Source organism: Athene cunicularia (assembly GCF_003259725.1).
Source record: "Athene cunicularia isolate RWA chromosome 4 unlocalized genomic scaffold, athCun1 chr4_part3, whole genome shotgun sequence".
Lineage (NCBI taxonomy): Eukaryota > Metazoa > Chordata > Aves > Strigiformes > Strigidae > Athene > Athene cunicularia.
Genome location: NW_020799100.1, coordinates 8,712,972 through 8,738,623, shown reverse-complemented (window position 1 = coordinate 8,738,623; position 25,652 = coordinate 8,712,972). Strand labels below are relative to the sequence as shown.

Sequence of the window (25,652 nt, the reverse complement as noted above, 5' to 3'; positions counted from 1 at the left end):
AAAGATGCAGATAAGCACCTGTATATACCTATGGTTTTCAGAAGTGCCACTATTGTTATAAGTAATGCCAGTCTGCTGTGAAAAATGCTCCTGCTTGCACCTTTGTGCAGTTATATCCTTTTGAGATTCTGCTTGTTTGAACTCAGAACTCGGTGCTATTGCATGGTAAAAACAAGGACTATTATCTTGTTAGTTGTATAATTTTGCCTATGGTGATAGAGTTGTGAAACAAGAACTAGCATTGTCCCATAGTCCCTGTCTTAAGGAGTTTACTGAGTATACACGCTGGACCAAAAGCTCTGAGGGGTGAAGGGGCTGAACCAAAAAGATGGTACTTCAGAGTAAACCACTGCTGATCATCTGATTCTTGATACCTGTACCCTCATAGTTACTAGGCTGTATTTGAAACCAACCTACTTCACTTACAAAAATCAAACTGACTTTCAAAATACGAAGTATCAGACATGAGTGTGCTGTAAACTAGCCTTATGCTGGAGAAATCAGGCACTTCAGCCAGAGAGTCACTAATGAGAAACAAGTTCATTAGAGTTTCCATATGAGAGGTGAGATTAAATTGGATTATGCAGTAGAGATGACCCAGTGTCTCCACTGATGCAGGGGTTTTTTAATATATTCTACTGTCTGTTACTCTTATTTTAAAATGTTAAAATGATCATTTATCTTACAATCAGCTTTGTCCTTTTCAATAGGGCATAAACTGTCTTACCTCCCCTCTGTGATTCTTATGAAATGCAAACCTAAACAAGATGTTTGCATCAAGATCTAGCACAGCTCATGGGGAGGAAACTGTGAGTCAGTTTCTGCTCCCTGCATGGCCAAATATATTAACTTAATATAGTAAAAATTGCTGATTTTCCTATTCATTCCTCTACTACAGACTAGAGAAGGCTCCAAGCACTATGGTTCAGATGTGATTTATGTCAGGATCCAACTTCCACTTAAATTAAGGCAAAAGTTCTCATAAACTGCATAGAGGATAAAATGCTAATACACAGTATACACTAAGGTAGTGGATCTGTGATGGATCTGACTTACATCTGGACGAGTTAACTCCAGAACTGGAGGGGTACCTGCATCAGCACCATGGCTCTCCCAAGCCAGTATCACACACTGCTACTGCTGCAGCACCTATCCTGCTTCAAGGACCCAAGCCCATGATCTGTGCCATTAATGTAAGGGTCCTGCTGTGGTGGTACCGCTCTGCATTCCAGCGCAGTGCTTGGCACATCCAGAGCAAGGCTCTGAGCCACTAGCAGAACGGTCTTATCTGTACCTGTATTTGAATTCCAAGGCTGGGATAAATTCCAAGCTCAGCTCCACACTAAATGATTTCTCCTGTTCTTGTACAAGTTTTCCAGGAGTCAGGTATCAATTCAACTTCTGTGGCTTGTCATATCAAGGAACACCTCAAAATATGTCTCTAAAACTTTTTAAAGCCACATTCTCTCTCTAGCTTGAACTGATTTTTCCCTACTAAAATTTCTAATGTAGCTTATGCTTAGTTATATTTGTATTTATGAAGTTGTCTTTGCAAAGAAAACAGCTGGACACTACTCCTAAGTAGAAAACGAAGGTTTCTTCTTCTTTCCAACTTTTCTTTCCATGAATCACATGTTTGGCTGTAAGTAACCAGAGCCTGGCTACAGAAGTCTCTCTGATTCTCAAAAGCATTCATTACTTTTGCATCACATGCACAAATCACAAGTGCTCTAGAAAACCCTTTCCTCTTTTAAAAGACAATTCAGAATGTCCTTACTTTGCTATGACTGTTAGTGCTATAAGCTTTATTCTGTAGTACTTCTATTGGCCTGACTCAGAAAAGCAATGCTGAATATTTCATACTCTCTACCAGCAAATATAGGATCCTGTGAGCTTAGATGGGATCTGGTCTTAGTGGGCCAACTTACACATCCTGATGTAACTCACTGCATGTGCCTGGCTTTCTGGAACGGTTGCTGGTTTGCACACTCATGCACCTTCCATGAGACTTCACCTCTAAGTATCTCCCAAGGTGTTGCACAATTACTGCCCTAACTGATGCTGCTCTGCTTCTCATACAGGAGATGGAGAATTATCATGGGAACATTCTGATGGAGATATTTTCCGGCAGCCAGCCAACAGGGAAGCCGTAAGTGTGACCTACAATTTAAAGACATCTTTTCCTGCTGTTCTGTGTGTGCCAGTACATTGGGGGAAAAAGAGAAAAGGATGATAATAGGTCTGAATATCTACTGCTTCATCCTGGCTTCTGTGAATCTAGCCCAAAATAGGTTTCTTCCACTTCTGCAAACCTCTTAATAAACTCAACCTCAATTAATGAATAATGCTGAATTATAAAATTCCATGAGCTTCTGCAAGCTCTGGATTTGGTCTTTGTTGTATATGCTCCGTAAGAATAAAATTCTACAGCATAGTTTGCTATACAAGCATCACTTTAAAATCATAATTGCAAACACTTCCCAGCTGATATATACATGTATATATTTACTTTGGGGGCTTCACTACCTCCGGGGCTAAGAGTATCCATTAACAACTTACTCCTGAAGAGATAATTTTTATAACAGCATTTGGAGAAAATATGAAGAGCTTTTAAGCATTAGGTGCACTACCTAAATAAATGAAACAACAGGTCTTTGGATTAGTGAGAAGAATTATGCTTCAACTGCTGTAATATACACTATTCCTTCATGCCCATGGGTATTTTGGAAAATAATTCTCTGAAAACAACCACTGTTTTTGCTCTAGTAAACATGCTGTGCACTACTACTACTACTACTACTACTACTACTACTACTACTACTACTACTACTACTACTACTTTCCTCTGCAAATAAAATGAGACTTCCCAGTCTGTAAAACAGAATCTATTGAGGTTCTGCTCAGTCTGTGCAAGGCTAACCCTGGCCTTGCATGAGAGTTTAAAGCTGCAACCAAACAAGAAGCTGGACAGTCATTCAGGACGCGCTCCGCCACTGGAGCACCAGTAGAAAGCAATTTTATGAGGAAAACTAGACAGCTTACAATTCTTCTCTAATCTTAGAGTAGACATCAGTAAAGTAGATATCTAGATCTGAACACCATTTTTAATACATGGAGCGAAACTGGCACTTCTGGGTTGTGATTCATTTCCTCATCATCTCTAGATCCACAACAGGTCAGGCTCTAAAATTACCTCTCTGTCCATTGATGATTAGGGACTTCAGATGACCGCCTTAGATAAAGACACCTACACCGACATATACAGTCTGGGGAGATGAGTTACAACTGCATGCATGTAGACAACTTCATTATCATGTAAACCATCTGCAAAACCTGAATGGCCTTTATTTAGCATGGTGCCATTCATTACATCTAATGATGTTTGATGACAGTCGCAACACTCATTGCCTGTGTTAAGCTTCTAGTACAGCCTCTTTCCTCATGTTCACTGGAATGAGACATTTACTTTCCTGCTCTCTTTTTGTCTCCAGAGGCACTCATACCATCGCTCCCACTACGACCTGTCACCCAGCTCTGCGAGGCAGGTAGTCAACATTCCACGATTTCCCAATGCCAGGAGTAACCGTGGAGTCCTACCAGATTCCCAGCAAACTTCAGGAACAATAGTACAAATTGTCATCAACAATAAGCATAAGCACGGACGAGGTAAAGACAAGTACTTCTTTACAGTATTACTCTGGGTCAAGAATCAATCACCTACTCAAAATATACAACAGAATCTTGGAAATTCACACTGATACTAAGAGACCCAATGCAAATCAGGGAGGCAAAAAGCAGTAAGCTATTAAGGATACAAAATTAGGTCTTGGCTGAGATCAGTTGTGCCTACACATACATTAGTGCATTTCACTACGCAAAGGCACCACTCTATTGCATTGCTGTGAATTTGTGGGATTGTGCTACATAATTCTGAGATCCCATGCAGTGGTTACCAGGGAAGTGAGCGCTTTGTGCCATGAAGGACACCACGATGACTTTAGATTTGCCAACTTGCTCACACAGTGAGTTGTCTAGTAGGAAATTGTTCATGCTTATTTTCTTTATACTGAATGTAACTTTACTAGCTGTAAACTACGTATGTTTAAACTGCCCCATTAATCTCAGACCATAAAGCTTTGCCATAGTATCAAAGGTTTTCTGCCTCCAAGGCTTAACAAATTATTCTCAAGAAAGGCAGTATCATGATTTTTCCCACCTTAAGCCAGTTGTCTGAGACAGGGGGATACAAGGGGTGCTTTTCCTCCTCCATGGCTAGTATTAGAGGCAGAGTAGGCAATTCAGGCAATGAATGTCTGAGCTGTAAAGAGGCTAGGTTAACCAAGTTAACCAGTCTCACTCTAAGAATCCTTTAGTGCCTTCTGATAATATAATACAGGACATACTGTATCATGGGGACAGCAGAACTTTGAGCCCATATGGCAACCTTAACCAAACATGACTAAACCATATTCCTGATGCATTACAGGAAGGACAAAAATAGAGGGAAAATATCAATTCTCCACTTAGTGGGACAGCAAGTTTTGTACAATAAAAAGGGTGGGATGCTCACTTCCCACACTGGGTGGACCTCAGCGAACAGAGGTCTGCAGGAACAGGCCTAAGAAGTCATAAAAGAAATAGCTGTAAAAATACAGGTTCAGAAGAGCGTCTATCTACAAATAGCACTCAGTATGCACTTAGAAACTACCCACAAAGAGTTAAAAGCCCTTGAACTAGGGCCAACTAATCTTTTAAGGTATTAACTAACAGAAGGAATGTTGGCCATAGGATCTTTATTATCCACCTGAACAAGCATGAAAAAACATTCAGATCATGCCACTGTTTTATGCTGAATCTAGGAGCAGGAATCTCCATGCAGTGCAATATCTTTGACATGTAATTCACACATGAAGACATTATCAAAGCAATTTCTAACTGATTTGTTTCAGCAAATAAAGAGCATACAGACGAATAGCATATTTCTGGATGCAGTACATAGTAACTGCCACAGCTTCAGACACTCATTGCCTGGAGAGTGTCTGAGAGATCCCCGTGATAGAAACAGGAATGCTGACCATGCATTTTCTTTTGTTCTTGTGCAATTAACAAGTGTTTTACTAATTAATGAACATGCCCTTGAGACGCTTTTCAACAAGTTCAAAAATAAACACATAACTCTCCTGACATGCAAATACTGTGCAGTTGCATGGATACAGATTTATCATTCTAAACATGAAGAGCACTAAAAGCAGGGTATCAGGGAACTAGAAGTTATTGTTTTGGCTTCTACTACAGGCTTCACCAGCTACCTCAGAGTAATTATTTAACTGTTTGTGCTAAACAAACCCTTAAAACAGGGGGAATATGTATCTACACAATGTCATGTATTATCTCTTCCCCTGTCAGAGAGAAATCATTAAATATTTATGTCTGTAAAGGATCTGGAGAGCTCTAGCTGGGATTAAAAATTCCATATAAACATAAATCTAACTAATATTATAGTATTTAAGCATGTAAGAGGCCTGCTGAGCAGCTGAACACTTACCAGTTTTCCTCACTTAGTTTTTTTCTCCCATGTTCTTAGTATACAGGTAACAATTGATTTGCTTTTATTTGAGAAACAAAACTGTTTCCTACCTCTAAAACAAAAACATGTCTTAAGAAAGAGTTAAAAAGTAGGAAATTATAAAGCAAATGATAGCATAACCCCATGAAAGACAATACATTGCAAAAAACACTCCCCATAAATCTCAGTAACTCAGTAAAGTATAAGGCAGTTGGTCACATCTGTTACCAGTTAGATGTAAATTTCAGATTACAGATAAAAATTAAATTGCTTTTGAAAGTTACAGGCAAAATAGGAACATATTTTACAAATAAAAGCATTAATAAAAATGATGGCATATTAGAAGAATTGGAAATATTTACAGCATATCCCAGCTTCACTTTAGTTGCTTTTAGAAATCAAGGTGCCCTTTCTTTCACCGTGTTAGGATTAGTTTGCATTTTTCTCTGTGTTTATAAAATATTTAAAAAGAAAGAAGTAAGGTTTTTAGCACAAATGCAAACATGGTGTAAAGTGATATAACTCCCATTAACTGCCAGGTGACCCAAACTGACTTCCACCAGGCATGGATTTTTCCAGTCCTTGTGTCAGCTGTACTGCTCTGTCTCCCAAGGGCACTGACAAATAAATATTGTGAGGTGCTCAAAAGCTATTGGAATGAAATTTCAGTACCATATGTATCTTTTCATGTAATGTTTTCTTGTGATTCCAAAAGCCAAATGTTTCTGTACACCTACAGACGTATATCTTTCCACCAAGGACATGAAGTTGCATTTTGCAACATGCCCTTGCTTTGTTCTGTGTGTTGTGTAGCAGGAACTCTCATGCAAACTCTCAACAGGCCCAGGTGGCACTAATCCCTCTTGATGAGAGCATGACGCTCACTGCAAAAGCTGTGTTCGGCTAATGGTAAGAAAAGTTGTGCAGATGACTCAGTAGCAAATGTCATGATCCTGTCCATCTGCAGATTCAATTCCAGCAGCCAGAACCAATGTAGCGGGCTGTGTCCTGTGCATGGGCTGAGATTAGGAGGGGAAGGAGTGAGTTTTGTAAACTGGTTAACGATGCACAACTGAAATGTGTGCACAGGAGAGGAGCTCGTCAAATACATGACTCAGCCACCTTCACTCTTCTCCACAAAATAGTGTGAACACCAGTGTCAGCAGAGTTGGAGTCAAAGCAAAACTGCTCAGAAAAGGGTGGTCACAGGCTCAGACTCATTTTAAGTAGCAAAGCTCCAAGTTAAAGTTAACAAGCAGAGAAATGGGCCAGAGACACTAACAAATTATGTATAGAGACACTGCTTTATACAAATGTGCATGAATCAAAGTAGTATTCATAGAGAGGTAGCCAATGAACATACCTTTTCCAGTTGTACTTTTTCTCCCTTTTCTCTTCTTTCCTAGTTTGTGTTTCAAATGGCAAAACATACTCACATGGTGAATCTTGGCATCCTAATCTCCGGGCTTTTGGAATCGTAGAGTGTGTGTTGTGCACCTGCAACATCACCAAACAGGAATGTAAGAAAATTCATTGTCCAGAACCATATCCCTGCAAATATCCTCAGAAAGTAGAAGGAAAATGCTGTAAAGTCTGCCCAGGTAAAACAAAGTTGATCACAGACCACCTTTTTGCTGTGCATGTTAAGGGGCTTGGCTCAAACCTTCGGGTCACAATAAGATCTGATAAAAATAGCAATAGCTGTGCCCAGTGTTCTCATGTGTGCGCAGAGATCTCAGTGCGAGACAGGCAGAGTTGCCTGGCCAGCCCTGCTGTTCCTTGGGCGGCGGGGGGGCTTGCTGCCTGCAGCACGTATGTTCTGATCAGTCACTTGCCTTTCTCTCTGTTAGCATGATTTCCCGACACTCATTTCCAAAGAGAGTATTACAGAAATGTACACAGAAAGTTCATTACTGTCAAAAGACTCTCCCATCCTTTCCCCCACTGCAGTGCCCACAGAACCTTCAAATAATTTTTTAGCTCGTGAAATTTGCATGGAGGTAATTTCTGCTTTTTAACATGTACCAGAAGGATTCAAACCCCTGATTATAGACTGATTGGTGTCAGTTATGTAACTTAATCCTTAAAATAAATACTACCTTATCACAAATTTAGCATTTTTTTTATGCCATGCTAATGATTAAAGTTATGTAGACATTACTTACTAAAATCAATGCCTACAACTAGTGAAAAATCTGCTGATATGACTCTGCTGATGGTCTGCCAAATGACCAGCCATGTTGCAGATGATAGGAAGGGTAAAGGAGTGTTCAGTTCCTTTTTGTGCCTTTAAACTTCTTTTCTAATCTGTATGGCCCATTTCTGTGTTTGTTTGGTGATGCACTGGGAGGAAGTGAGTTGTTCTGTTGTGTATAGAAATCCTTCATAGAATGCACACTTCCCATTTTCTCTTGCTAGCCTTGCTTACTGGGAAAAAGCACGACACAGAGGCAGTTGGCAGGCAGGAGGTGTGTATCTAGATCCTTTTAGATACTTGTGAATCAGAGACCCACAGCTTTTATTGAGTTCATTTGAGATGAGAACAGTCAACAAAACCTGGCTAACAGGCTTCAACAGAAAAATTAATAGCAAAAAGAAAGTTACTGTCTTTGAGATTCTATGTGCCAATTTTTAAGAAAGCTGAACCTCACCTCTTACTGCAGTCTGTCTTGTGTGTGTGAAAATGTATTAATTATCAGGTTTGTCCACAAACAACAGTGCAAATTTTTGAGCTGCATCATCTCTCTTAAATTCTCATCCAGCTCCCAATTACCAACAGAATAATCACAATTTCTACTTATATGTTCTATGACTTTACCTGGTGGTCAAGAGGTAAGTGCACTGTGGCTAGCCCAAGCTTGCACCAGCCAGCTAGCTGCTGCCGAGCAAAATTCAAACCTGATAGATTCTACCTGCCCTTTTCCTCAGAAGAGCATTTGGGTATCTTCACTCTGTCCAACCACCAATTTTAATTCAGTTATTTTATTACCTCTGAGACTTCTACCATTATTTCAAATATGCTTGAAAAGTGGACAACAGGTTCAAAAATTGTGAGGAGTCTCACAAACCACAAGGTTTGATCCAGCTCATTTCCTTATGAAATTGGGTAATAAATATGAATTATGTCTTGCCACCAGACTGGTCATCAGAACCTAGCAAAATAGAACACTGTTAAATATCCGGGGCTTAGATGGAGATGGATTTGAGTGGCCATACAAGTGAAAATTCTACTTTTAAACAAAACCTGCTTAGCTATCAGTACCAAGTAAGTTCTGGAGGACATGATTACAGCTGTAGTATGTGTTTTGGGCTTTTTTTAAACAGAAGAAGTGCCAAGTCAAACCTTTGACAACAAAGATTACTTCTGTGGGAAGGAGACATTTCCCGTCTATGAATCCGTTTTCACAGAGGAAGGAGAAACCATCAGAAAAATCGCAGTAGAGACTGAAAAGCCACCTCAAATTGAAATACACGTGTGGACAATTAGAAAAGGTGAGTTGAGCAAGTTCTTTCTTCAAGCAGTGTATCATCTTCCATTAAAATCCCAGGACGATTTACAAATGCAAGCATCGTGAGACTGCTGTTCTTCTAGCTATTTAGGATATCGTTATTACAACCACTTCCAACATACTCAAGTTCTGCTGTACTAAAACTATTAATACCACACAAAGCTCTAGTTCTGCAAAGCCCTACCCTTCATTGTAAGCAAAAGCACAATGGCAAACAGATAGTCCGTAATACCCTGTGTAATTTATTGCTGAGAAATGGGTAGTAGCATTTGAACCAAGTGCCTGGAGGTTCTTATTTAGGAAGGACCAAAAAGCCTTCCATTGAAATCAGTCTGCCCCATCTGCCTTAGTGATGCTATGCCCATGATGGTTTAGAATATGGGCAAAAAATGTGTTAAGGAAGGAAACAATATCTTTATTAAACTAACTGGTAAAATTTAAAAAAAAATAGAAGAACATCCAGAAGCCCAAACACTTCTGCAAATCTTGATCTTTTAGTATAGTAAAAATTATCTCCAGCCTCCTAAGAATCCCATCTACCTAATCTACTTTAAGTAAAAAGCATGTGATCCTCCTAGGAAACCCTCGTATGGGACAGCCCTTTACACGGAAATGATACATCTCTAGAGTGCACTTTAAAGCACAAATCCAAGCCGAAATCATGAGCAGAGAAGAAGTCACAGAGGATCAGATGGTTAATAACTACCGTGTGTGTTCATGAAGCCACAAAGCCTTGTGATGATTTGACAGTGATGTCTGCTAGCTCATGACAGACAAAATGGTATCTGTCTGCAAAATGTTACTGTTTTTCTCCAGGACACTGGGATTCTGACTTCTGTTGTAATCTTACATGTACTCATACTAAGGAAGGGTTCAGCTGTATTGGAAATGAATCGGCTACTTCTCACACCTCCCACAAACTCTCTGCAGTTGTAAATCCACAGAAGGATTTACAGGGGAGTAGCAAAAAACCAGAAGGGTAGCAAACAGAATGAAAAAGAACAGGCTGAAAATCCATGTAATTGGTAAGGATTATTTCACAAGGTGACTAGACATGGCAGTAATTCTACATAAAGACAGGACAGCAACACAAGTTTACAACAACAGGCGCATTCCCAGTAACGTCCACTCTCATTTCTTTGCTGAAGGGATTCTGCGTCACTTCCATGTTGAAAAAGTATCCAAGAGAGAATTTGAAGAACTTCCTTACTTCAAGCAGATAACAAGGACAACCCCTAGTAAGTAAAATTCTGACTTCTTCAGGTTTCTGTTCTCCATACAATCATAGCCTTGAAAAACATTCGCTTTTACTCAACATAGTCAAACAGATGTACTAATTTTCCCTCTAGTACATGGCTCTAATATTTTATAAGTTTAGATTTAAATAATCAAAATACAGCAATTCAGAATATAGATACGTATAACAGTAGTTCACGTCCATGCTGTCTTAGTCTCCTGTATTTTGATAAAATACGTGATAGGCTGCTTTCTGCCCATACTGCTATGATTCTGAAATACAACTGCTGTCAGCACAGCAGCACAACTTGGATTTATTTAAGTAACATGTCGTTACCCCAATTTTTTAGAAAGTCATTTAGAAGGGGAAAAAATTCAGAGATGATTAAAGGAGTTCTCCTACATACATGTGTGTTATATTTGAACGAAGCTTTTCCTATGTTCTTAACAATATCTTCATTATTAACATCTGCCTTTTGAAAGAACATGTAATTCTTTTATCACTCTTGATTCAATTTCTTTTTCATATTTCATCCATCTTGGGATATTAAAATTTGATAGCTGAATTAAGATACAGACATTTTTAGTTCCCAGTCCTTTTGCATTACAAGTTGTCATTTTTTGCAAGGTCTCCAATTAGGCAAGGAAGTATTTTTCCCAGGAATAATATACTCTTGATAATACAGGCTTAGTGAGAAGCAAACACATTTTCATATAAAAAGTATCCTAATTTTCTGCTGTCATCCTTCTGTGAAATTGTCACTGTTATCTGTAATACAGTACTGTATTACCAGGACAGCAAGCATTTCTATTAACATTATCAAAAATGTATGGAAATATTAATATCCAGCAAACACGGTTTGTATTACACCCAGGTAGGCAGAGTTCGCAGTGCATGAAACACTTAAGATTTGTTGTTTCCCAACTTTCACATACTTTGGTTTACCATCAGAGTTAAATTTTCACATCACTGTCATAAAGCAGAGTATCCAGGGTCATAAATGGTTGAATAAATAGGGTCAATTTACAGTACTCCTTAGTTAAAGAAAGAAAAAATATTCTGGTCCTTGTTTATTATTTTTAACAGAATCATTTTGCATGGAATATGTTACATGATTGTAAGACACTGAATATTTTCCATGGGTGGACTAGACATACTCTCTTTGACCATTGTGATTCAGTTTGTTTGGAGAGTGCTTGTAAATGTCTTCAAAGTTCCCTATGCCCTTTTCTAAGTCAGTATCTGTCTCCTTTGTATTTTTGTTTTCAGGCCAGTGGAAAATATTCAGCGAGGGAGAAGCTCAGATCAGCCAAATGTGTGAAAGCAGAGTGTGCAGGACTGAGCTTGAGGATTTGGTAAAAGTTTTGTACCTTGAAAAGTCTGAAAAGGGTCACTGTTAAGGGAGACAGCACTGGAGGGAGAAACACAAGAAAACTTATGAAAACTTGGATCTGCAGCTGGACTGCAGGCTTATTTTGCTTAAGTCAACAGTTGCCCTAAAAGCCAAAACTATAATGCAGTAATTATTCACATCATGCACAGCAAATTTGCTGCTTTATGTGTAGTGGTCTGTGTCAACCGTTCAAATATCTCCTCCAAAAGACTAGGAGGCTCTGTGTTACTGGTGGGGGAAGGAGAAAGAGAGACTGTACTTTCCCAGAGTTGCATTTCTTTACAAGTTAAAAAGAGAAAACAGAACATTTTTATTATTATTATTTGGCAAGTTATTCAAACTAATGAAAAGAAGGACACCTAATAAATGTGCAGGAGCTACAGAGAGCATTATTTCCTATGCTGAATTTATACCATTTCTGGTGTTGAAATGACTCATGTATTTTTTTTAGTAGTGGAGGAAAAATACAAGTGATACAATACTTGTGTTGGAGACATAAAAAACAGATTTAAACTAACAAACTCCTAAGCAGCCTGCCTTTGGGATGATGTTTTGTAGTTGAGCAAACTGAGTCCATAAACTGAACAGCAGGTGTTAGTGGCAATCACTATATTTTTGTAGCAATTTGAGCAAATGTTCGCTTTTAAGTGGATTTCACTGTTTCCTCCACCCACTTCTCTTAAAAATGTGAAGTGTTAGCTCCCTATCACAGCCCTAATAACTTCATTCTTCTGGGCCCTATTAACACATGGTTTTGGCTGATAAACTGCCTTCTAAAGTGATGTGGCAGAAGGTGGTGAAGTACAAAACACCTAGAGGGTTAAACCTCCCGATTAATAACTCCTTAAGAGTTATGACAGTGCTTAATTTATTTGTTCTGATTTGTCGCAAACCTGATCTGCATTTTTCTGAGGGTGACCTTTCAATTCTCACGCTTCAAGGACAGCTCTCTCCCATAACAAACACCGAACATCTACAGCAGGCCTTTAGAGCAGCTCTGTGAAAACTGTGACCTTTGGGATAAAACAATCTGAGAGATTCTGTTAAATTCAATATAGCATGTCTACAGCGTGTTTAAGAAAGGTGGCTCTCATCTGCAGAAAAAGTACAATTTTAAAAAATGTTTTCTCTGAAGAGTCACCAAAATACTGCACGTGGACTGGCTGTGATGTCAGATTAAATCCCAAGAACCAAGTGACTGTGCCTGCTTTTGCTCCCATTTTCTACTCCACAAGCAGACAGGCACACTTCTGTTCAAACACGCTAGGAAATAAAGCTTTACGGAAACGGGCTGAGCCAGGGGCTGGGTCTTCACAGAGAGTGGGATCAACAGTGACAGCAAGGATGTTGAGGTTTGTCATTCTGCCAGTGACAGCACTCCAGGGTGTACCCATTTCTAAAGGGATGAAGGTGTGGGAGAGCTCACTGCTGAATGCCAAAAGCCCGCTTCAGGCAGAGCTTCACCATCCTGAGGGGATCCTTGTCTCAAGCAGCAAACCCTGGCAGCCTCCCTCTGCCGGGCAGGCCTCGGGGACAGGCTGCTTCCTGCACCCGGGGCCGGCCTGCGCTGCCTGCAGTGCCGGGAGGAGCATCATGCAGGGCTTCGCGAGAAGAGCAAGTGAGAACAGACGTGAGGGTGAAGGGAAGGCTGAAGGGAATTAGGAGAATATATATAGGGTGGCCTCGGGTCCTTTGCGGTCTTGCCTTGTACATAACCACCCCATTGTCCCTAGGCCTGGACAGAGAGCAGGTAACACTTAGCAATACTTACCCTCCATACCAAGTACTCAACATGGTCTAGTACGTAACAGGAAAACACGCTAAAAAGGGATCTCCTCCAGCAACTGCGGATTTGCAAGACTGAAGTATTCTCACCTGGTATCAGTCGCCGTGGGCTGCAGCAGAATCCTCTGTGGCCCCTCTACGGCTGCAGGCCCTGACGTGCCTCCTCCCGCCGGGCCCTCGGTGCCTGGGGCTGTTCCTCCTCTCTCCCCGCAGCCCTGGCTGCCCGGCGGCGCTGGGCCCTTTCCCGAGGGCGCCCTCCCTGGTTTGATAAATTAATAAACTCTGAAGTTGATAATAAAACAAGACATTTTGAGTATGATGCTGTTTGGTCAAGATGTTTGGTGTCAGCTCCCTGTTTGCAGTCCTGCTGCTGCCACCTCAGAGAAAGCCTGCACCTGCCTGCCCGGCTGGGTGCAGTGCCTGGCTGCCTGCTGTGGAACCACGTACTGAGCTATCGAGTCAGATTCAAGACTTAGAACTGCTGGACAGGGTGCAAAGGAAGGCTTCAGCACTGATCCATCCTTAAACAATTCCAAATGTGAGCTGGAACCACATGGACGGCAGCAGTGCACCTAAGATACCAGTTTATCAAAAGCCTAAGAGACATTTGTAGGTTATGAGCAGTTCTGACTTACCATCACTTACAGCCAGGCCTGAGAAGCTCTGTGCAGTGCACTCATGGGAGTCCCGGTGAACTCAGCAGGATTGTGTGGCCCTCCGCAGACAAGTTTACTTCAGTTAACTGTTGCAGTATGCTGCAGTGTTTAATCCATAGGGGTGGTAATGCTGCTCCCATTTCAGTCACTTTCAGACCAAGGCAGTAAAAGCTTGCAGTAACTCAGCATCCATCGGGCTGGCACTGAGCCCTGACTGCTCATTGTGTCTGAAAATCAGACACGTAAAGCTTGCAGCAGGAGAGCTGTTTCCCCAGTGCTGCAGTAGTTCCTTCTTTCAAGCCTTGGGAATTTCTTCTGCAGAATTTGGCAAACCAGTTTACACTAGCATACACCCAAGCTAAATTGAAAAACTATAGGAATTATCACAACCTGAGTAATGGGAACAGAGAAATTAGATGGATCAGCAAGATGCTTGAACTATCAGCTTATTTAAATTGTTTGATTTCAAGAGCCATGACTGCTTTCAGGACTTGTTAGTAAGACAACAATGGTATGCCAGGGAGAGAGCATATATAGATTTTCTGCTCAGAGATATGTTTGAACCTTGGGAAATACCCAATTTAATTGTGCTTTCACCTACCCAGTGTGATTAATTTTGAAAATCAAAGCATTGACATCCATGAATGAACTAAAGAAGAAATCAACACAATGATACTCTCTGAGAACTCAGAGAACAGTACAGGACATACTGCTTTCTGGGCAAGACATTCTGAAGCTCAAAATAATTGAGGAAATGTTGATGGAATCAATCAGTGCTAATGACCAAAAAGAGCTAGTCTTAAGAAACGTGAGAAAAAAGTGTAAAACATTAATTCACACATGGGTAGCAGTGTAACTAAAATGGAGAGTATCAGCCTTGTTCTACAGTAGATGACTTTGAATTAATACATCAAATCTGAAATTCAAGATGTCTCTGGAAGTTCTTAATTAAATTAATTTCTGTTCTTTCATCACAACCTGCATATTCATCTTAGCCACCTATTTATTTTAACAAGGCATCTGTTATAAGAATCCCTTCCGTGGGGACATACCCTAGGCACACATACCTGCTCTGCTCTCATCTCCTGTACTAGCCCCTTCCCCAAGCCTAACTATCTGAGGGGCATTAGCCTTCCTAGTAGCCACAGACTGAAAGTCACCAACAGTCAGGGTCGCACATCTGCATCCCCACTGAATGTATTCTCTTGATTTCATAACATCCAAATGCTTTTTATCAGCACACTACATCTTATTTCTCACTTCACTCCTATTCCCCTCTCATGTAACACACATCATCTCTAACTCCACATGACTCCAAAGGCCAGGAAGGGCTGGGTACCAAGAGGAGAGGCCTATTCACTGCTTTATTCTTCTGAAATTACTTTTAAATATACCTACACAAGTACAAGAGAAAGGATGTGTCAGCCTAACACTCTCATCTTCATACACTCTCCATTAAGAAAAAAAGGTCAAACCATTTCACAATTCAGATGATTAATACTTCCAAAATAATTGATAGCACATGAAGTATTTGCGTAATATTGGTGTGCCTATTGTGTTATCCATCTGAGATAAAAGCCAAGATTTTTGAGATTTATTGTGGGAGGGGTGAAAATTTACAAAGTTAATCCTTATTTCCATGTATTGTTTTTGTTTGGGGTTTGAAAAATGTCTTCATCTTCTGATCTGAGGTTTTGGACTGGTTTACTTCTTGGGTAAAGTATGTCTGCAACTACATGAGTATATGAGTATGAACCCACAACCCTGCCCTTCTCATATAACACCGACCCAACTGTGAGCAAGAATGCAAAGCATCCAAAGCAAAAACAAATAATTGATTTTAACCCGGCAAAACAGTTTTTAATGCAGACACACCAGATGACAGTTCAGCATGTTAAGAAAAGGCAACAAGCCTGATTTCACTACCACTAAAAGTAAAAACTCCCAATCTGTCCTCAAATGACCTCAGCTCAAGAGGCAGAGAGAGTACATCACACTAAACTTTAAGTGTAGCTGCTTCTCAAACAGCACCACAGTTAGTTGATCTCTCCACCAAAATCAATTCTGTCTCCTATAGATTTACTTCTCCTCTTTCTTCTTTATTTGTTTAAGGATCAAACCACCACACAATCAGGTGTGTTAAGGTAATGATAAATGAAAACTGCATTCTGTTTCCACTGAAGTAAAGAGCAAAACTCACAATTCCTTTAAAAATGGGTCCCTGAAGAACTCATACTGATTCATATTGTACTGGCATTAAACACATTTTAGCGTGCTCTAGTATTTAGTGTGTACCAAAGCTACATTTTATGATTTTCATAGACAGATTCCCCACCACTTAATGTTCCTTGGCCAGCACCATTACTCTAGCCTGTTCTTCCCCAGCTCAGTTCTCCCCTCTGCCAACAGCTAGGATGGGACAATGAATCTGAGTCCTAATTTTAGAGGCATAAACAGGAATCAAGTGATGCTTCAGGTGTATGTGCTGGGCTATTTTTGTTTCACATCCCTAAATGGGAAGATTCTGACTTCCCCATTAAAACACCTAACACAATATTTATTTTCATTTCCTGTACTAAAGCATTGTGCAGCATGGCCAGGTTGTATGCAGTTAAATATACAGTTTGAGGTAGCTGCAGTTCAATAGAGACAGAAATAGTTCCTCTATAAACTTTTCATAGTGTGCTCAGGGTGGAATGGGAAATGATGTAGAAGCATCAAACAAGAAAATGAGCTCTTGGGTCAGCTTTTTCATTAGTGAAATGAAAAGACATTATGTAGAAATATTTATAGTTATGGTTGCATAACTATCTCATAAACTAATAGACAACAGTCACCAACTAATCTTCAAAAGTTCCTCCTAGAAAAAGGAAAATTTGATTGTAAATGTGGTTATTTAGCTAACAAAAAATATTCTTAGAGACACATGTACAGCTCCAAGTGATGATATGTTCCAGAAAGCTGTGTTTTGGTATCTGAGATCATGTTTTGAATTCTGTGCTATCAGAAAATATTTCCTTGCTTTGAATGCCATATTATATACTTACACAAGTTAAGTCTTACAAAATCTTTGGTTTTAGATCTAGCCAGACCGTGGCATCCTTTCAAGAATGGTCCAATGACAGCATTAAAAAAAAATTAGAGGATGTTTACAATCAGAACTGATTATCCACTAAGTTTAATTTTGCCATTTATATTAATGCAAACCAGTTGTAAAATCATGCAACCAAATCATACCAGTAGCCCTTCTCACTCACTTCACACTGTATAAATTACTATAACCAAATCTAAATTAAAAAAAAAAAAAAAAGTTATTTTGAGCTTCAGCAAATGTGCTAAATTTCTGGAAATAAGACCCCCACTGCTATTTTGTTTGAAAGTCTTGGTTTATAAATTATGGATGGTTTTCACAAATGAAGGAAAAAATTGCAGATTTTTTAATGAATTCAAAGACCATTCAGTCTAGAGTCTCTTTTATTTTTCAATCATAAATAACTGAAAGATTCAACTGATAGTAATGGTCAAAGCCTTCAGAGACTTAAGAACTCACATCAAGTTTTCCCACCCTGGTTTTTCTTCTTAATTCAAAGTCAGACATCTTTAAGAGGCCTTTGCACTGATGAGTCCCTCCTGAAGAGACTGGGCTCTTCCCATGACATCAGCTTATAACAAGTTCCCAATTTCTTTATAGTCAGCATGTGTTGGGAATTATTTACTCCATCTAAATGATGCCCATGATGAGATCACTCTTATTAAAATGGAGCTATCATAACTACCATGCTCATGATGCTCACAGCTCATATTAATACATAGAGTGCCTAAGAAAATGTAGTCACTAATTTACTTTTCAAGCAAGAAGTTAAGCAAACCCTAGAGAAATTGAGGAGCAGAGAAACTCTTGACAGCTGCAAAACTGCATTTGAATACTAAATGTATTTAAGAGACATTTTATCTTTTTCTCTATGATTAAAATATTGAAAAGTGCATTTGCTAGAACAATGCCTCTAGAATGAAATTCCAGTAAAATCAATCTGCTGGAAGATTTCTTGAAGCCAAGAATCCAGTAACAGGCAAATGGACTTCTCCAGATCTTGGATTACACAGCTCAAACATACCAGAAACTCACGGCCTGCCACTGTTCCCTTAAAATACTTTTCCCCATAAATCTACATAATAGTCATGATAAACTCTGAAGGTTTTTGTGAAACTCAGTTGAAAAAGATACAGGAAGTAGGATTTCAAAGGAAATTATCAGATCAAATTCTGTGTAAATCAGTCTACCTGCACATTAGAGGGACATCTGACCCAATACAGGAATGAGCACTTCAACCTGGACAGAAGGTACAAGAAAAAAATTGGGGAAAATATCACACTGTCTGTTGTAACTGTAAGCAGAAATGTTTTTCTCTTCACATTTTCTTTTTGAATTGCGGTTTTCAGAGCCATTGCAAGTCATTCTTTGCTACTTCTGCTGAACAACCTGTGAAATTTTAATAGATTTCCAAACAGAGATTCCCAGGGCACTGCTTAGCCCAGAGGATTAGTAAAGAGAGTAGAGTAGCTGTCACTTTGAGTTCTACTTCAGGGATGAACCTGACATTCCCATCTACAAGGGGTGAATCCAGCAGACAATCTTTTCTCTCCATCTCAGAAAATAGATTCAGAGACCTTGCTTGTAAATAAAGATTGCTCTGGTCCAACACAAAAAATAGTCAAGGTGAACCCCAGGATCTCTTCTGGGGCTGCCTCAATCAGTCAATGTACCTTAAGGCCGCTGCTACTAGTCTATAATATGTTAACTAACATATATTAACAAAAATAATAGTAAAAAAATATAGACTTCTCCCTTGTATCAAAATAAACTTATTTATATCAACTGTCTCCTCTCTACCAGCATCCTTCCAGTCCTAGAGCTAAGGGCACCTACTTCTTGTACCTATTCTGCTCTGAAAAAATTCTAGTAGAAAAAGATTTTGTGACCAAAAAAAGGAGGAGAGCCCAAATCTGCATCCTAAGAACTCCTGGTGCCCTAGATGGGAGAAACTCTGTAAACTTCCAGCTCTCCTCGCCCTGGAAATCCAAAAAGGTCCTGGCCCATTTCTGCAAAAACTTGTGAAAAGCCAGTCTGCCCCTGCCAACAGCATAACTTATTTTCACTAATTGCCAACTGAGAAAGAATCCCAAAAGAAAGTTGGTGATTAGGCTTGGGAGACCTCAGAATGATGTAGTGTTTGACAATAAGCTTTTGACTTAAAACAGGTAGTCCAACAAGTGGAAAGTACATTTAATTAAAATATTTTATAGATCAAAGGGTTTTCCTTTCTGAAAAAGCTTCAGGTGCCACATAATCATAAACTTTTCAATTTGAAGGTTTGACTACTGCATAGGAAATGAGAAAAAATTGATATAACCCCTTCAAAATGAGCTTTTAGTAAGTTAAAATAGGCTGATGTGCTCTTTTTTATATTTTAAATTTTGCCCTGTAAGCGAACTACTTTGGATAGGCTTATAGCTATTTTCTGCATTATAAAATTTCATTAACTCCTCACTAGAAACACATTCTTTTCCACTACCTACCTTGTATAAAACTCATTTTTCAAAAATAATAACAAATAAGATAGGATGAAAACAAGCTTAAGGCAGTGATGGAGCTCTTTTATGAAGAGAATAGGTGCTCTCTGTGCCAGTACAGTCTGTTTAATCACAGGCTAACATTTTAATTATGTATATAGCTAAGCAGACTTGCTTGCATTGGCTTTATTCTGCATGATAATATGAACAAAGGGCCCCTGTTAAAGTAATCAACAAAAATTTTATCTGGCTGAGTTTCCTCAAATATTCCAAGAGCAATGAAAGATCTGATCATTAAGCATTTACTGCCCCTGAGAGCTATTTTAAACCTGCTCCCTTCATATCACAGCTGGTCCTTTGAGTAGCCTCAAATTCTTTTTTATCTGAAAGCCCTAGTAAGGCAGAACAAAAGAATGTTTCTCATTTGGAGTGAGCTGTCTGTGTCATCTGTGTGATGTTCACTAGCAGGAGATGTCTATCTTAATGAGCTTTTGGCCAGGAACAGCACTGCCACTTTCTAACTTTTGTCCAGTTCACAGGACGCCTGATGCAGGGTGCACTGGATGTGTTAGAATTGTAAATGAGCCCCAGCAACTGCACATTGTACAAGGATCCCACAATAACAATTAAGCAATAGTCTCTGTTGTTGTGGGCCTCTCCTGCCAGATAATTGACCACGACGGGAGCTATGCAGAGAACCCACGCTGAAGGTGAGGACACATAACAGAAGTGAAGGTTCATTATCTTGCAATGAAAGGGAAGTTAGCACCAATGGGAATTGGGTTTTAAAAGACCAAAGGGTTAAAGCTTTCCCATTTTGGAGGCCTTTACCATTAATTTTGCCTTTACCCACAGAAGCCAACTGTTCTGAAATATATTCCATTTTAGTGGGTCCTGGGAATCAGATCAGTGGTAGCCATATAAACACTCCAAACCTACCCATGTATATGGTAGAAGAGAGTCCAAGAATGCTAGAAAATCATACAGAATGTGTATCTTTATTAAAAAGCTAAACATTCCATATCTGTAAAAGCTTTTCTCTGTAAAATCTGGAAGCTCAGGAAGAAAACTAACAGCCAAGAGAGGATCTCTCTGGTACCCTGCAAGAGTTGAAGTCCAAGTACTTTAGGATCCCACTTTCCTCTGTAGGTTTCCCTCATCAGATGTTTCCCATCACACACAACCTGCTCTCACAGAGATGACACACCACAGGAGCACCAGTCCATGCTGCATCTTGAGAGATGCAGCTCACATGCCCTGCCGAGGAGAACAGGGATGGGGGGAAGAAAACTACAGGGGTCATCCAGTACCATGGGGGGCATTTACCTAATTTGTATGTTAAGTCATTTTTCAAATATTCATTGTCTCAAATAAAAAGGAAACTTCCTAACTTCTTCCATAACAAAATATGCCAAAATATTGGTGATGAACCCAACAAGAAAGAATTTAGGAAGTTCTAAAAACCTGTTAACTTAGTATGAGAGACAGATTTACTGGAGGAGGAATGGGGAGATCTACTGTACTTGCAGGCAGCCCAGTGGGGTATATGTCTCATCCAAGTGACTGAGCAGAAGCTGCAGCACTGTGTAATTCCCATATCACCACCACAGCTAGTTCAATCTCACATCCAGCGTATATCAATGTGATATTCCTCCTGTTCAGCACCGACTTTACTTCTGAAGCGGCACTCTTGTATTGCACTCAGCTTTCTGCTTCTCACTTTGCCCAGCTGTCTCAGCCCTGTACCATTCAATCTAATTCTTTTCCCTGCCCCTATATCACTCACAGCTAACAGGCCTTATCATTTTCCTTAGGCTTGCCAGTCCTCCTTGCCTTTCAGTTCCTCTGTCCCTCAGACTGCCAGGCACATTCCTTTTCAAACATCTTATTTATGCAGTTGATCGTATCAGTGAAAAGGCAGTGGTGATAGATGATCATTTTGAGTAAACTTGTGCCAAAAAGAAAAAGCATAGCTGAAGGGAGAAAGTGCAGTGTCACTGTGGGGAAGCACTAGTCCCTGCTATTCAGGAAACTGCCTCTAGGTGACAGTTAAATTGTTAACACACTACATCATTAAACAAGGCAATAATAAATATGTATTTTTCAATTCACACTTGTTAATAAAGTCAAAGCCATTCTAGAACTGACTACTCCCAGGACCTTAATTCCTTCATCTACATTCTAGTCTAGTCCCCGAAGCTTTTCCCTTACCGCATCCTCGTTATTTTCTCTTTCCACAAATTCAATTAGTTTTGGCCACCAACTCAAAATCGCTAAGGGCTACTGGAGAACAGTGGGGTTTTCTTCTGTCATCTTATTGACAAGGGATGCTGTTAAAAAGTTATCCTGAAGAATAAAGGTTGAAATAAAATGAGGCAAAACAATGGCGAAAATCCTACAATGCACCTGTGGTTTTAGAGAGCTGGACGTTTGTGAGGGGTTATTCTGATTTTCCTCAAGGAGATGGTAAGAAGGAAGGAAGCAAAGGAGGGGGGAAAGAGAACTTTTAGAGCTGTGCAGATGGCAACCGTGAGGAAAGGACCTATAATGGAAAAGAAAGGGTGAAGAAACAACCACACCAGCTATGTCTTGTGTCTTGCTGAACAGCTAAGGTTGATTTGCTTCGCAAATTCTTGAGCAGTTTCCTGTGCAGCACTTCATTGTTTGTTTGCATGCAAGCCTTTCTGCTGTGGTCTTGGCTCCTGTGTTTGGCACACTTCCTCTGTAGGGTGAACCTTATTTCCAGACATACTTCCCCTACCACAACCATTAGAATGGACTATGAAATATTCACAGCCACATGCCTGGTCACAGCACAAAAATGATTCCCTTAAATTGTTCACAAATGTCAATATATGTGGCATAGTAATGGCATGATGCCCTTGGGGAAAAGGGCAGATGGCAGATATCTACCAGTCCTACCTATAAGAGCTATACTGGGCTAAACCCCAGCTCTTACAGCTCAGATTTCACTGTCATCAAGCAGATCAATACCAGCACATGCTGAAACAAGCAAACAAGACATCTCAAACTTCATTGTGGTCTCACTCCAAAAATACAAATCCCAGAATTTATCTGAATCATCAGATTTCATTTTTGGGGGTCTGAAAACATCTACAAATCTCTGGAAACGTTAGGACCTCACCAGAAACTGCATGGAGAAATATTTTCTTATACTGTACATTTCTCTTGCCTGTAAATTCCAAAAAATGGGGGGGCTAACTCAAGAGTTTTCTCACTGAGTTCTTTTTATGCTATTCACATTCATTTATTAATCCTACCATCTGAAACTGTACTTTGGTATTAGGTATGTTCTGATCTTCATTTGGAATAATTTCTAGAATTAATAACCTTTGATCTGGGGGAAAAACAATCCCAGTTCTCTGTAGCATTGAATACACAGCAAAAGTCAGCAAGAGGTTTCCCAGGAAAACAGGTACGGATGTGATGTAAGCATGCCACTATGTTAAGGGCAAAAAGTTACCACCAAGAACTAGCTACACCCAAAGATCTTAACAAATCCTTGCTTTATTCTTTTGATCTAGTGAATAGCAGAATAGAAACAAATTGAAAACTGGTAAAAAAAAAATCTTCTGCCAGCAGTCTTTGAAAACACTGCTGCAGGAGACCACACACAGGAGGAGTCCAGAGTGTTAAAAATAGATTAAAAACTTATGTGAATAAGTTAATCAATAATTAAAACCCTAATCATTTCACTTTCATACTGGGACAGCAGGAAAGAAGCAAATTAGAACTGATTTCTGGCAGTATGCAGTGTTAGCATTCTGGCACCATTTTCCATACACACAGATCTACCAAAATAGAAACAACAACCATTAAAACAGCTTAAAAAAAAATAAACTTGCTTTCACTAGAGATAATAACACTTCTCCCCACCCTGAAAACAAATCCTCTTATTTGTCAAGTCAGGAAAAAAGGTCATGACAGTTTTCATAAAATTTGGACAATTTTCAGCCAGCTCTAACAACAATGACAAACGACAGCTGACTTAAAGCCAACATAGGAGGAAGGGAGAGCTCTGCACTGTGAGAGATTCACGCTTTCCTGTATTTCATTTCTGTACTACTTCTATTTTATGTGTTTAAACATGTGTTATACACAGAGATGTCCAAGCCTAAATTTATGTCTGTTTTCAGGCAAGTTACACCTCTCCTGCTTGTCCTTTCAGTTCTTTCTTATTAAGTCCAGTCTATCTATCTGAGTTAATTTGTGAAAAAGCCCCAGCTATAGTTTTCTGATAAGGAAAAGTTTGTGAGAAGCATTACATTCATCCTGCCTTTCTCCACTTAGTTTCTATTTCTGAATGTGCTGGTTTTGGCTATGGTAGAGTTAATTTCTTTCACAGTAGCTGGCATGGGGCTATGGTTTGGATTGGTGCTGAACAGTGCTGATAGCACAGGGATGTTGCAGGTACTGCTGGGCAGTGCTTACACAGAGCCAGGGCCTTTTCTGCTCCTCGCCCCACCAGCGAGGAGGCTGGGGGGGCACAAGGAGCTGGGAGGGGGCACAGCTGGGACAGCTGAGCCCAACTGACCCCAGGGACATCCCAGGCCATACGGTGTCATGCTCAGCACAGAAAGCTGGGAGGGAAGTTGGGGGTTGGCCACTGCTTGAGGACTGGCTGAGTATCAGTCAGTTGGTGGTAAGAAATAATTTTAATTTGCATCACTTGTCTTTCTTGGGTTCTATTTTTCTCTCTGTTAGGTTTTTCTTTTTCCTTACAATTATTATTTGTTGTTGCTATTACTAATTAAACTGGTTTTATCTCAACCCATGAGTTTTCTCCCTTTCACGGTTGTGATTCTCTCCCACATTCCACCAGCTCTACATTTATTTTACATAGAGAAAAAACAAAGGTGTGGAAACACAGAAGGGGAAGAAGTAGGTCAGTCTGTCTTCAGTCACCTACCGGAAACACTTCTACACCCCTTCCTATGCAAAGCTGGCATCTTGCAGCTAAAGGTGCAGCACCCAGACTTATCACTAGCTATCTGCCAAATTTTCTTAAATCCCTGTTCGATAATTAGTGTCATCCAACTTTATTCAGTTAAAAAAGTGCTACTTTTCAAAACGTTACACATCCATAAAGACTGTAAAACTGCGTACCAAAAATTACTCATCAGGATTGGATTACTAACTGTTAGACAGAATCAATATAAATTCTCTTCCCTTGAATATAAAAAATTGTGAATCTTTACACTAGAAATCCAACAATGGAAACCATATTAGGGTCAAAATATCTTGCCCTGGTTTTGTTTCTTGGCATGTATATTGTAAAGTTGTTGTGTTCATCATGGTTGTCTCAGCTCTAGGAACAGCATCTCAAAGTACCCCTCATGACACCTATCATGAGCAAACATGTAAGTAAATAGATCGATACGGTACATAGTCACTGTATATTATTTATCGCCCTTGTGTCATTGTGGTCAGTTCTAACAGCATTTTCCATCCCCAGGCAATCTGCCTTTCACCTAAAAAAGACTCTGAGTAGGACAACTGTGTTGATGCTGTGTGGCTGAGTCCATACCAGTGAATAAAGTGAGTTATAGATGACCTGAGCTGCCTCCTTGTGTGTAGTGCTTACAGCTGAATGGAAGCTGGACAGCAATGACCTGCAAGAGCCAATTATTAGGGAAGTCAACCGTATTTTGAAGATATGAACACATTTCCTAGTGCAAAATCTAACTTTTTTTTGATGTAACATGTTGAGTAACAGAAAACAGAAGTAACAGAAACATTGCCTGCCATGTGCACACTCCAAGCAGCATCCTTTCTAGCAAAATGGGTATTCAGGGCTGTAAGGTGTCCCCACGGTGACTACATGCTGCTTTGTTCTCTTATGGACTGCTGGATTAACTGCTCCCTGCAGCAGTGAGATTCTACCAACAATTTTCTCCTGAGTGATTAGAAGACC

The 25,652-nt window shown here is 39.8% G+C and overlaps 2 protein-coding genes across 6 annotated transcripts in view; one reads left to right on the top strand and one right to left on the bottom strand.

The window, feature by feature from the left end:
* The window catches only part of PAK3 (p21 (RAC1) activated kinase 3), a 199,202-nt gene extending 192,249 nt beyond the window's left edge, over positions 1–6,953 (bottom strand). The window contains exon 1 of one of the 2 annotated variants that reach the window (XM_026848321.1): positions 6,930–6,953. The gene's annotated coding sequence lies outside the window, so the exon portion shown is untranslated. The remainder of the gene's footprint in view (positions 1–6,929) is intronic. The other variant, XM_026848326.1, reaches the window with a different exon arrangement.
* The window catches only part of CHRDL1 (chordin like 1), a 45,302-nt gene extending 31,557 nt beyond the window's left edge, over positions 1–13,745 (top strand). For 3 of the 4 annotated variants that reach the window (XM_026848328.1, XM_026848327.1, XM_026848330.1), the window contains 6 exons: positions 2,082–2,149; positions 3,492–3,666; positions 6,973–7,167; positions 8,891–9,058; positions 10,224–10,313; positions 11,582–13,745. In XM_026848328.1, coding sequence (XP_026704129.1) covers positions 2,082–2,149; positions 3,492–3,666; positions 6,973–7,167; positions 8,891–9,058; positions 10,224–10,313; positions 11,582–11,712 — 827 coding nt within the window. In that variant the 3' untranslated portion in view covers positions 11,713–13,745. The remainder of the gene's footprint in view (positions 1–2,081; positions 2,150–3,491; positions 3,667–6,972; positions 7,168–8,890; positions 9,059–10,223; positions 10,314–11,581) is intronic. The other variant, XM_026848329.1, reaches the window with a different exon arrangement.
* Positions 13,746–25,652: the final 11,907 nt, after the last annotated feature.